At 39.0% G+C, this 12,409-nt stretch overlaps 2 protein-coding genes across 2 annotated transcripts in view; both read right to left on the reverse strand.

Annotated features, from left to right (window-relative positions):
* Positions 1-316: 316 nt before the first annotated feature.
* Positions 317-1,790, reverse strand: LOC146453238 (zinc finger MYM-type protein 2-like). Its single transcript, XM_085096829.1, has one exon. The coding sequence runs from the start codon at positions 1,652-1,654 to the stop codon at positions 317-319; it is 1,338 nt and encodes a 445-aa protein (XP_084952955.1). The 5' UTR covers positions 1,655-1,790.
* Positions 1,791-2,830: 1,040 nt separating this feature from the next.
* Positions 2,831-12,409, reverse strand: part of LOC146453239 (uncharacterized) — a 37,437-nt gene continuing 27,858 nt past the window's right edge. The window contains exons 4-5 of the mRNA XM_085096830.1: positions 4,214-4,981; positions 2,831-3,294 (exon numbers count right to left, since the gene is read on the reverse strand). Of these exons, the coding sequence (XP_084952956.1) occupies positions 2,831-3,294; positions 4,214-4,981 (1,232 nt within the window). The remainder of the gene's footprint in view (positions 3,295-4,213; positions 4,982-12,409) is intronic.

Here is a 12,409-nt window from a genome sequence, read left to right on the forward strand (position 1 = left end):
TTAGTACATGCCGCTATAATCATCTCATATCCAATAAGCGCGAGTGGAATAATTGTTTTATTAAAAACGCCCCCAAGATGAGAGAAATCTTCCCGAATTTATTTTGTAAGAAAAAACCGGATGTTACAATATACAGATAATTTCCGGTTTAACTCATTTCATGACATGTCACATGTCTATCAACTGAACTGTCAAATCCTGCGCGCGTTGTTCTGAATGAATATTAAAACGCGACGATCAAAATGCATCAAGTTTGTCAAATTTTCGCTGCTTGAATAAGTGAAAAAATTTTCTGTTAATGTTTACAATACACAGTTTAACCGCATCCGCTAAAATTATTGTGAACTTGCACGTTGGTGCAGTTGTAAAAGTTTAACTGCGGAGGAAAGCGATGCAGCCCTTGCTCGCCATGTGCGTAGTTGTCATGCATATTGTTGGAAACCGCCACTTGATTATGCTGGACGAGAACTGACGCTGGGGATGCTTGAATTGCCGTGGTAGATGAGCTTGTAGCCTGTAAATCCAACTGCCGTCCTGCTGTGTTTTCTTTGTCAGCTGAAGTGGCTTCGTGGCCGTGAAGGAACGAACTGAGCGCTTCCGACATCTTCTTTTGCTGGTCGAGGGAAGGTCGATCGTTGTAGCTTTCGATTGAATGGTCGGACTTGTAACCGGTGACTGATTTAACGTGCCTCGTCTCACAGTTGTTGTCAGAAAGGATGGTCACCGAAGTTGCCCTGAGGCAATGATTCGTGAGGTGAGGCTGGATCCCTGCTCGAGAGCTCATTAACTTCAACATCGAATCTAGAATGTTCACTCCAAGAGGCGAATTGCAGTACCACACTTTATCTTCGTCAGGATTAAAGCTTCTTGCTTTTTCCCGTGGACGCTGAAAAAGGCAATCTAACTTAGGATTCAAGTGGGACAAGTGATTTTTTATGGTTTTCACCGGGCATTTGGCAGATTCTGGCACAGAAAATATTTTCGCGTCCGACTCATCTTCGGCATCGGAAAGGACACCTTGATGATTTTTCGTCGCTGGCAACGAGCCGGGAAACTCTCTGTTAAGCTCAAAATACTCTTCTCCTTGTGGAGTAGCTCTGAGGGCAAGCATGGCAGGTTTCATATTTCGCTGATTTTCTCTGCCACGTCTTCCGAAGTATATGCCAAGGTAGAACCACGCTGTTCTTTGAAGCTGTGCTGGATCTTTCGTGTCTGCCGGACCAAGTTCACCGCTTTGGAAGAGCTTCTCAACTTGCTGTTTCGAGATGGCCTTTTTATGTACAGCACCACTAATTTTTTCAGACTTTCTCAGTTCCTTGACAAATGCGTCTAAGATCTTGTTTGCTTCCGTAAAAGCAGGGTCGACAACGATAGAAAACTGTTTGGAGTGTGGAGGCATGCGAAGATACCTGTCAATGGCTGCACGAATTGCCTTCAAGGAAGATGACTTGTAAAACTGACCGTCTTCTTTTCTTGCTGATGTATAAAAACTTTTAAGGCAAGCATTGAGTTCCTCTTTACGCATTTCTTCGATTGGTGTAACACTAAATTTGTTCCCAGAAGTCAAAAGCCAGTCTGAAAAGGTTAGTGAAATGTAACCAATTAATTTAATTAATTTGTAAATTGTCTCAACTTGCATTGTTTTGCTTCGCATTATTAAACTATAAACACAGATGCTTAAATTGTCAAAATAAAGTTTTGAAGTTGCTACCTTGAAATATTTTCATGCCATACTTTGTGGCTTTCTTTGTGCTTCCTGGTGTTGCGTTTTGTAACAGTTCAAGGACTTCTTTTTCATTTAACTCCAGCGCGAAGCGATTTTCGCCGGCCGCCATTGTTTCCTCAGAAAATTTTTTTTAGCTCCCTTTTAATTTTAAGCTGACGCGTACACTTACCATATTTGTAGGTTATGGTATATTAGCTCATATACCATGATAGCTAAGCCAATGAAAAGTCTTGAATTGCATTATCCAATGATTCAGTTTTTAATAATAATAGTGATTCTAATTAAGACGAAAGGTTGAACCAAAATATAGTACAACCGGCGATTTTTAGTGCGTTACAACAGCGAAATTTGAACCCCTCAGTCTACCTTGGTCATCTGCCGGCGAAAATATCCTTGGATAGTTTCTTTGCATTCTGATAGTCTTTTAATGGAATCTTGTCATCATATCTTGGCTGCTATCAACCAAATAGCGTCTTTCATAATATTAGCATAAGATATAAGCCCCCACCCCCTCCCCTCCACCTCCCCCGTCCACCATAATGCGTATCCCTTACAGTTTGGGGAGGGGGGGGGGGGGGTGGGGGTTATCAGCATAAGCCCAAAAATAATGTAAATGAACACGTTGATTTTTCTTGTACTGTTCTAGCTTCCAGATAAACGCTATAAATACAGAGAATAAGAGAAAGATTTACACGTTCAAATTAGCAGGCATGAGCGAGGCTGATGAATTAATTGACACTGTAAGTGTAGGTAAGAGAGCCCTCAAAGTGATTAAAATCCGCGAACTAACGGCCAAGGAAGATATTTCAGTGTAAGGCGCCTTGTTTAAGCCTTCAACGCTGATTAAATGTTTCCACCTTGATTTAGAAACTGATGGGCCTTTGCAGCCAAACATTTTTTTTATTTGGCGATTCCATTCCGAATATAATTATCTGTCGCGAACTTTTCTCCTTAATATTAGCTTGGGAAATTAAAATATAAAGAGAACCTTACCGAAATTTACGCAATGAAATTATTTAGGGGCAAATGAATGTGAACTGAACTTGCACACCTTATATTAAATTCGGTAAAATGCGTTATTAATGAAATTCGTTTGCAATCTTGTTATTCATTTGTCGACAATAAGTCACATACAGCCCACACACAGTATACTTCAAAAATCATGTACCTTATCTCATCAAAAGTCTCGTCCACTTCGTCTCTATTTGTGATGGTTACTTCCAGTTCCTCTTTGAACCCAATGTCTCTCATCTGACTTTCCAATCTCTCCTTAGCTTCTTGTCTCTCAAAATCCAACAGAAATGTCAGGAATTTCTGCCTCGAGCAACAGTGCAGCGTGACCAGAATCGAACCCGCTGTGATATTCTCCACCCGAATCCCTGGTGCTTCCAGTACGCTTCTCAATGCTTTTTCAACTTGCTCCGGTTGTTTGCAAAGCAACGCTACCAAAGCACCGACAAACCCAATGCCCCGAATTGCTGTCTCTGCAGTTAAGACTTTATCAGCAATTTTCAGGAAGAAGGAGTGTGAAAAGTGCAGAACATTCTTACTTGCTGGCTCTTCAAGTTCTGACACGAGTCGAGGTTAAGGGAAAAAAAGAAATATTTAATTAGATGTGAGCTGAATTAACAAATAAGAAATAGTTATTAAGGTGGTAAATTCCTGATTTGGGATAGTTTACTCGTCTCATTTTAGTTAGTGCCTGGTATAACTCAAGTTTCACAATACGATGGGATCTGCATCTCATTTACAGAGCGACGTAAAGCAAAACTAAAGCAGGTGCAAATTTCTTTAATTGGGCACTCACATGAAAACTGCTTCAAGATTGGCTTGATTTACTGTGATTTTTGCCAGATGCTTTGAGGCTTCACTGAATTACATTAATTATAAATTATTAGTATTAATTATTATTTGCCGAAGCTGAAATGAATAAATTAATTGAGTTTAAGTAAGTCTTAGCTTTTACCTCGAAATGAGTCAGACAAACCTAATTCCGATTTAAGCCGCGTGTGTTAGTTGTTATTTTCACCCTGCGCTACAACAAATGGAAAATCATCTTCGGCCGACAAATTGTAATGTGTAAATTGGCCCATGCAATTGAATCTTCCAGTCATGTTATTTAGTCTTAGATGTTACAAGTAAAAATATGGCTTTTTGCCTAATCTGAACCACTAAGTACGTAGGTAGGTAGGTGGGTAGGTGGGTAGGTAAATTAGAGAAAGGTATCTAGGTAGGTTGTAAATAAGTTAAGTAGGTGGGTAGGTAGGTAGATAGATCACGGGCGGTAGATAGGTTGGATGGTAGGTAGGTCCGTAGGTAGTTAAACAGGTCTAAATAGGGCTGTAGTTGTATTCGTAAGTAGATAAGTAGGTTGGTTGGGTAGGAAGGTAGGTAGGTAGGTAACTCGATAGGGAAGTAGGAGGATTCTTTGGTTTTAGAGAATTAAATATTCGACGGAGGAAATGATATACATCAAATTTAACTTACCATCTCTGGCAACTTCGCATAAGGTTGAAGACTTCTGAATATTGTGCTGAGCGAGAGTCGCATCATCATCGAGTTGTCTTCCATCATAAGCCATGATAGGGGTATTCCCAGGTGGGAGGCCTTCTACCTTCTCTCTTTCTCTTTTGACCATTCTAATAGTGTCACTTGGTTCCACGTTCAACTCGACTATCTTTCCGGATAGCGTTTTGATAAATATTTCCATCACTATTTCCTTCAAGACTAGGATGGATTTGTGCGCAATTCCGTACACGTCAAGTTTATTATGATCTTTCAGAACAATGTCACCAAAAACAAGACGTTGTTGGTCTGATGGGATTCTTTCCCTTTGTTCAATTTTCGTCTTCACACTTCCAATGGTACTTGTTCGTGTCACTGCTAGGGTGATCATTTTTCCAGTCAACGTTCGTATGGCGATTTCAACGTTCAAGAGATTTGCACGTTCTGTAGACAAGAATAGCATGCATCCATTGTGAATGTTGTTATCACTCAGAGTGTGGTCATCACTCAGAGTCTTCCCGAATACCCCAATGCAAAATTCCTGTTGTTCGGGTGGAATTCCTGCCTTGCCTTGAATCTTCTTCTTCAAGTTTTTGACATAATCATCTGAGTCGACTGCTAACGCGAAATATCTGTGATCAAACCAACCAAGTACATTCATTTGTATGATGATTTCAATGCTACCAGAAGAAATGCTATCAAGTTTACCTAAAAGAAAACAAATTTGTTTAATTATTAAATATATATAGTCTTCCCTCAAATTAAACATCCTTCACTCAGAGTTCAGAAACATGGCAAGTATCACAATGAATTGTAACCACATCGTGGTTTGAAACATACACATGAATGCAATCTGCTGTAGCTAGGGTACACAACTTAATGTTTATTAGCAAAATTATAAATCATTGTTAACAATAAACCAATAGAAAGTAACTCTCAAAAATTATCCAAAAAGATATTCGCGTCGTCCTTTTGTTCATCTTATGATTTTCGCATTTGTTTTTAAATACGCCCTTCTGAAAAAAAACTCAAATCTTTATTCGAAGAGAAAGAATAAAGGACAAGGATTAAAATCCTTTTGAAACCTTACGCCTTAGAGACAATCTGAAAGAAACATTTAAACAGTTTCTTTTTATTACATAGTAACAAAGTGCATAAATAAGTTTGATTGTTTATTAGTTTACGAAATGTTGCTTATTAGAGAGAACACCACCTCTCAATATCCAATCGGAATCAATTTAAATAAAACTATTTGCGTGACAAATATTACGTCAATTTTGGTAAACTATTTCTGACTTTGATCATGACTTTATTTCAATTCTTCCGAACTTTATAATGGCGTCATGATGACACCGAAACGTTGTTTGTTTTTGTCGTTTATTTTGACTTGCCTATGAATCCCTTTTTGGTGTCTTTTTTGGCATTCTTTTGCCACTTTTGCTGCTTTCTTAAACAAGCCCAGAATTCATTGCTACCGTGTAGCAAGAAAATTTTGAGGATTGGCGATTTTTTTGTGGTTTGCGGAAACAAATTTTTGCGGTTCGAGATGCGTGAAATTTCTTGATGGGAACTAATTTTACGATGCTCTGTTCAAGCAGCAGAATATTTAAGCGAAAGAAACTTTAACTTTTTTAACTTTTATTGTACGGTGTGTTGAGTCACAGTTTATTCTACTTTCATATTAGAGACGTATCACTGTAATACCTTACTGGGCAAAGGGACTTCACAACAACAAAAAGCCTACCCCTACCATGCACAACAAAACACTGTTATATTAATACGGTTTGCCACGACCGGTATAACCACATATTTTACAAGAGAGCAGTATGAATGTTTGAATAACCGTAGTTGAAACCTTTCTAGGCTATGTCCTATTGTAACGCAATGCAACAGACTCAGTCGATGATAATTATACTTTTTTTCAGTCGAAGTTTCAAGAATTGAAATAACTTCTGTGCAGACCGTCGCAGAAGCGCCACTAAAACATGGTTGGTCTGCTGCACTATTCAAGTCTGTCAGGAACCGATTAAGAGGTGGGTTCCTTCAGATGACCCATTCGAGCCAATCTAATGTACTAAATTGCTTTACTCTAGACAGCTCCAGTTGCTTCCTCCAATGGAAAATCATGTTAATGTTCTTGTTTAACTCCAATATATATCGTCCAAGTGGCACAAGTCTATTAAAAGCGGAGTTTTTAGTTTGACTGAGAGGATTTTTTCTTTCGTTTTATTTTGCAGATGTTTTTTTCTGCGGGAACTAATTTTTGCGGATCGAGGTCAATCCACAAAATCCGCAAAAATTAGAACCCGCGGCTGAAGCCAAAAAAATACATCTTTTGATACATCCGTCGAACCCAAAATCTGCCTGTGTCTCGAGGAATTCTTCTAGCTCGTCCATGGCGCAAAATTGAGAGAATGCTACACAGTAGTGCTAAACTATGAGCAGTCGTAACTCTTCTTCAAATATACTAGACACACGATACGAAAATCGAGAATCGTGCGATCTAGGAGTGGCAGCTGGAAACAACGAAACGCGATTTTCCGGCCCATCGGACACACTAGGAAGAAATATCACAAACAAAAAAAATGTCTGCAATGCTTTCGTACGGTGATGACCATACGAATAACGCTCACGTACATTGGAGTACTTAGCGGTAATACGAATGGAATCTATTACTTTTATTTCATTCGATCTATTTTTCTATTCATCTCTAATAAACTTACTGAACATCCCTAGAACGTCTTCAGAAATTAGGTAGTCGCAAAGTTCTGAAACACCTTCCCAGAATTATTAAATACCAAAGGCTTAAGAGTGATTAAAGTAATAAAAGCTTATACAAAAAAATTCAAACGTATTTTTGTGTTTTACAGACGGTTAAAATATAAATTAAACAGGATTTAGAACCCAAGAAAGAAACGATGCGGCAGTAAGAAGTCCGATATCGACAATTATTCTGGCCATGGAGAATCCTGAGCAGTGTGAAATTGTTTCCAGCCTTTCAAATTCCTTATAATGAATTCAATGTAATATTGCAGCAATGGGAACTCGCACAAATCGCTTCAACTGGCTTTAAATTACCCCCAAGAACTTATAAATGGCAACAAAAACATCTTTAAAGTTTTTAAAACTTTAAAGCAAAGTGTTTTCATTGTGAGTTATTTTATATTTCTAGCATTAAGAGTGTATAGTATCAAGGGAGGATGAAGGTTCACCGTTTCGAGCATTCTTTGAAACACTGTCATTCCCCTCATAAGACGACTCCGTCTTATGAGGGGAATGACAGTGATTTCGAAGAACGCTCGAAACGGTGAAATAGGCTACAAAACTCAAAATGATACACCAGAGGTGAGTCAGTTTTATTCATTTTATTGAATGAAAGTTGAATTGAGCGTTTTTTTAAGCGTAAAAATCGTCGGTATTTTATTTCCCATACAAAGTCTTATAATGCGTTCAAATTTCTCAACGGCTGTCTGTAACCCAATACCGCTTGCACTGAAAGGTCATCGTCTCACTGGTAATTAATTATCACACGCTCTCTAGTGACGCGAACTTAGGCTGCCTGTGCGTGCTTTAGAAACCGCATGCGATAGACGGTAAGCAAAAGTTTTAATGTCTCAATGGGCCTTTAAAGAGTTGCCGTGACACGATTCAGAATATTTGAGTGGTCGCTTACGAGAGCTTAAAAACAAATGAAAAGACCAGTTGGTAATTTCCAAAAGTAGTCGCGGTCGCTTAAGGGTGGCTTACGAGAGTTTTTGATTACAGAGTTTAAGTGACATTTATAACGGGATTTCACAATGGTGGTCGAAACTAGAGCTGGTCGCTTACGAGAGTGCGCAAGGAGAGCTCTGACTGTATTCTATTTTGCCAGACTCGTCCCAGACGTCCTTGGTGCGCGGTCAAATATGACGTCACGCGTTGATCTGATCGGGAAGACGCTCTGTCATTGGCAAGCTCAGTCAGTTACCTCGATAGACAAGCTCGGTTACTTCGATAAGCGCGTTGAGGCTTGGGAACGAAGCTAGTATTTTGCTACAGTGTGATAATATATGCTTGATTTGGAAGGGGAAACATTTGAGCAATCTCCTGAACTCGGCAAGCAGGTCGTTTACCGATACCCTTATTACAGACCTTTAGATTGTAGTATGAGTAAGACTACGATTACCAGATTTGACGTCAAGTTTTTAGCGAAGTACTAAGAAGAGATATATCCCATGATGCTTTATTTCATTCTGGAAATAAAGAACTTGACGCAGTTGTTTTGAGTGGTGTAAGGTTAGCCCTTTTGTGATTCCGAAAAGACGAGATCACCTACATTTCGAGGATTTGTGTTGGCCACAATGCCGCTCTCACAAAAACTGGTAGTAAAATGACGACAGCGTATCTCGTTTTCCCGCCACTATGACACTGACACTCTTACTCCATTAGAAAAAGTACTCGTACTAGAATCTTATGGTCTCTATTAACCTACAAACATTGTTATTTGTTCCTTTAATTGCCTTAAAATGGCGAGTCTGCCGGATGCTAAACCTCGCCGCATTTAGAATTTTGCTTGTACAAGAATCGCTTAATTCCGTTGTACCACTTAAAATCGACCAGTGAAGAATTTCTGTTCGAGCAGAGCAGTTCCGTGTCTCTTTTGCAGTTATAATCATGACAGCAAAGCCATGAAATATATCCTTGTTCCAGCTGGTTCGGTCAAAATGGTTGGATTAGTATAGTTGGACCTCGACAATAAAGATGCAAAAAAGAACTCGACCAATATCCAGCCACATTTCTCAGAACGGGCTTTGTCAATATCTCACATATGCTGAATTTCATCAACAACAGAGAGATGTGGAAGTAGTAGGGAATTGGGGGTTCAGGAACCGGGAGGAAGGGAGGATGAGTAAACAATAGCCTAGAGGATGATATCATCAAAAACGATGACATCATAAGCTAAAAATAGAGAAACCGGGAAGAACGGGAGGATGAGTAAACAATACCCTAGAGGATGATGTTATCAGGTAGCGAAATTTAAAAATAGATAGAATGACGTAATGCATCGGGGTGATACTCATTTAGAAGTGTACTTGAACAGTAAGCACTACTTAGTGATGCGATGCTGTCCACCTTCGTCTACATTTGGTTTTGAACGAATTTTCAACCGAATTCGCTGTGTGTTAGCCTGCTGCGGAGGTCAAGTAATTGTAGAAAACTCGGAGTTTTGTGATGGAGAAAAAGCTCGCAAGTATTTACCTCAACCCCAGTCACCCGGCAAGTTTCGGTGGTTTAGATGCTGTGTACAGAGCGGTCAAAGAGGGGGAAAGAGTAAGATATCACGGAAACAAGTTCAAGATTGGCTTAGTCAACAAGATGTTTACACTCTGCACGAACCCGCTCGTAGACATTACAAAAGAAGCAGAGTGATTGTACCTGGTATAAATGCACAGTTTCAAGCAGACTTGGTTGATGTTCAAAAGCTCAGTCGGTTCAACAAGGGATACAAGTATCTTCTCACTTGTGTGGATATTTCTACAATTAAAATTCTTAAAACAGTCTTAAGCTGTCTTTGTTTATTACTGTGCGCTGTCAACGTTAATGACGACATCATTATCTAAAAATAGAATAATTGCATCATCGGGATGGACGGGCTTCATATGATTTGGTAAAAACGGATAGAATGTTTCGCGGTTCGCTCTATTTTTACAACCGCTCGGGTGGGATCTAAAAATAATTAGAACATGGAAAGAAATAATTATTTTTCGTAAGATTATGTGGTTTTGCTGGTCATAAAAAGGTGAGATTTTTTTGAAATGTACATACTATTTTGAAGCAGAAATGTGACGAGTGTTCCATTTCACGCACCGTTACACAGCCTGATTATGTTAACTCAGTCGAGCTTTGTTGTCTTTGTTCATTACAGTTCATTGATTCCTTGCTGCTAAATTGTGTATGTTAAAATACCCACAGAGAGATTTCACAATATGTATATATCACATTTAAGTCGGTTATGTTTGATGTTGATGACTGTCCACCTTTACTTACGTTTTTACGTTTTTTACGTTTTTACTTGCGTTTTTGGCTTTCACATCAGAGACTAAAGCTCTTGTGTAACCTCTCTTCACGGTCCGTTAGCCACAAATTATGCAAGCAGACCGAATCTAAAATCGAAATTTGCATAAAAAAAAATCTACGGACCGAGCCCATTTTAAACCTCAACCTTTTTTAACAAAAACAATAGGCAGCTTTAAAAGTTTATACAAATAATCAATTATAACACGCCCAGAATTTACTGAAAATTCTTTATTCAAATCGTTCAACAATGAAGAACCACATTGCTCCAAAAGACAAACCCTTTCAAATACGCTCTCAGCGTTTCACGACCGTTAGTCAGTTATATAGTCGTGCGAGTTCGCAAGCCCAAAGTTGCATACAATTTAGTTCAGCTTTGCTTGAAAAAACCCTTAGGGAGTATCTTGACGTATTAGTATACAGTCGAACCTCCCTTTGCGACCACCTCTCGTAAGCGACCACTTTTCCCAAATACCAAAAGTTTTCAGGTCAAATCGCTATAGATGGAACCTCTCGTAGGCGACCACCTCTCGTAAGCGACCACCTCCCGTAAGCGACCACTTCAATAGATGATTGTTTGAAATTTTCAATTGTTTTTAACCTCCCGTAGGCGACCACTGGACACACAATCTGCTGTATCTCTCACAAGCGGAAATTGAAAAATGTGTCGCTTTAACATATTGGCCACATCATTACAGCGGACGCCGTAAATCTCACAGTCTGCAGAAGTGTTTACCGATATAGCTTAGCATTGAAACAATTGATAAAATACACATACACTTTACTTCACACTGAAATAAACTTTAATCAGATTGAATCCCTTGTAGGAAAGAAAAGCTTTCTTATCTTTTATCTTTCTTATCTTTTTGCTTATGTTCCGTTCCCTGAAAATTTAGACAGCGCTACCTGAAGTAAGAAAAGAATCAAGTTTCTTTCACAATAATTGTCTCAATCGCTGTATTAAGTCATTTGTGAGATAAAAACCATAATCACCATAGACCCTAAGATTTTTTGCCTAGAATAATTTTGGACCAGTCTTAATATACCTGTAGCTAAGAAAAGTTATTACTATGGGTTTCGATAAGCACTGGCAAAAGGGTTAGCTCTCCGCAATTACCATATGTAAATTACCCGAAATTAAGACCCCCTGTGGTCTGACCTCTGGTAAGCGACCACCTCCCGTAAGCGACCACATATCCTTGACATTATGGGTGGTCGCTTACGGGAGGTTCGACTGTATAAACAATTTTATGTAATTTAACAAGGATCAATTGAAACACGCGACTTATAATTGTTAGCAAAAGAACCAGACAAGAGATACCGTTTTAAAAAGCGACTTGAAAGAAAAAAGGAATGAAAATGAATCATTTGACTGACTATTACAATTCCGTTTTCCGCTCTATTTCGAGGAATAATAAATATTCCTTCCGTGTCTACACAATTTTATTATGGCCCACAATTCGACTTTCTTTGTTTCTTGTGGTTTGCCTTGTTCTTTGTAGTCGATCTTTTAGTTTTCGCTTTAAAAGAAGCTTCATTTCTCCAATATCTTGACAGTTCGTGCACTGTTTCTTGTTTTTGTACTGGATTGTGATAGTGATTTTTTCCGTAATTATCCGCTTCACTTTCGTAAACGACGACTTTCACTTTGGGTTGAAGTTTCGCCTCTTGTAAATACTGTCTTCGCTGCATGTGGTCTAACTGATGAACATCCGCGAGATGGTTAGGTAATCTGACAAGGTACTTCGCCCCGCACGATGGAATCGCACAGTTTCTGCAAACTCTCTTGTAAACCATGTTGACAATTTGGTGACTGAACACAAATGACATCTTTTTCGCAAATAGTCATGTTATATAGAGTGTCAGAAAAGGTCAAACACCGGCCAGAAAGGCCATAACAAGGACTGAAAGGCCAAAACCACGCCAAAAGGGACAAAAGGAGACAAACGGGCCATTTGTAGTTATGTTTTTTTTTTTCTCAGACACACGCGCGGGTGTCGCGCGTCGCTAGTCACGCAAGAGCTCTCAACTTTGGAATCATCATATTTATTTAAAAGTGTCATCACAAATAACAGTGTCTAATTAAAAAGTTTTGATCTTTCTTTAGTAATTCGTATTTCAAAT

Source organism: Pavona decussata, unplaced genomic scaffold, assembly GCF_977016875.1.
Source record: "Pavona decussata unplaced genomic scaffold, jaPavDecu1.1 SCAFFOLD_340, whole genome shotgun sequence".
Classification (NCBI taxonomy): Eukaryota; Metazoa; Cnidaria; class Anthozoa; order Scleractinia; family Agariciidae; genus Pavona; species Pavona decussata.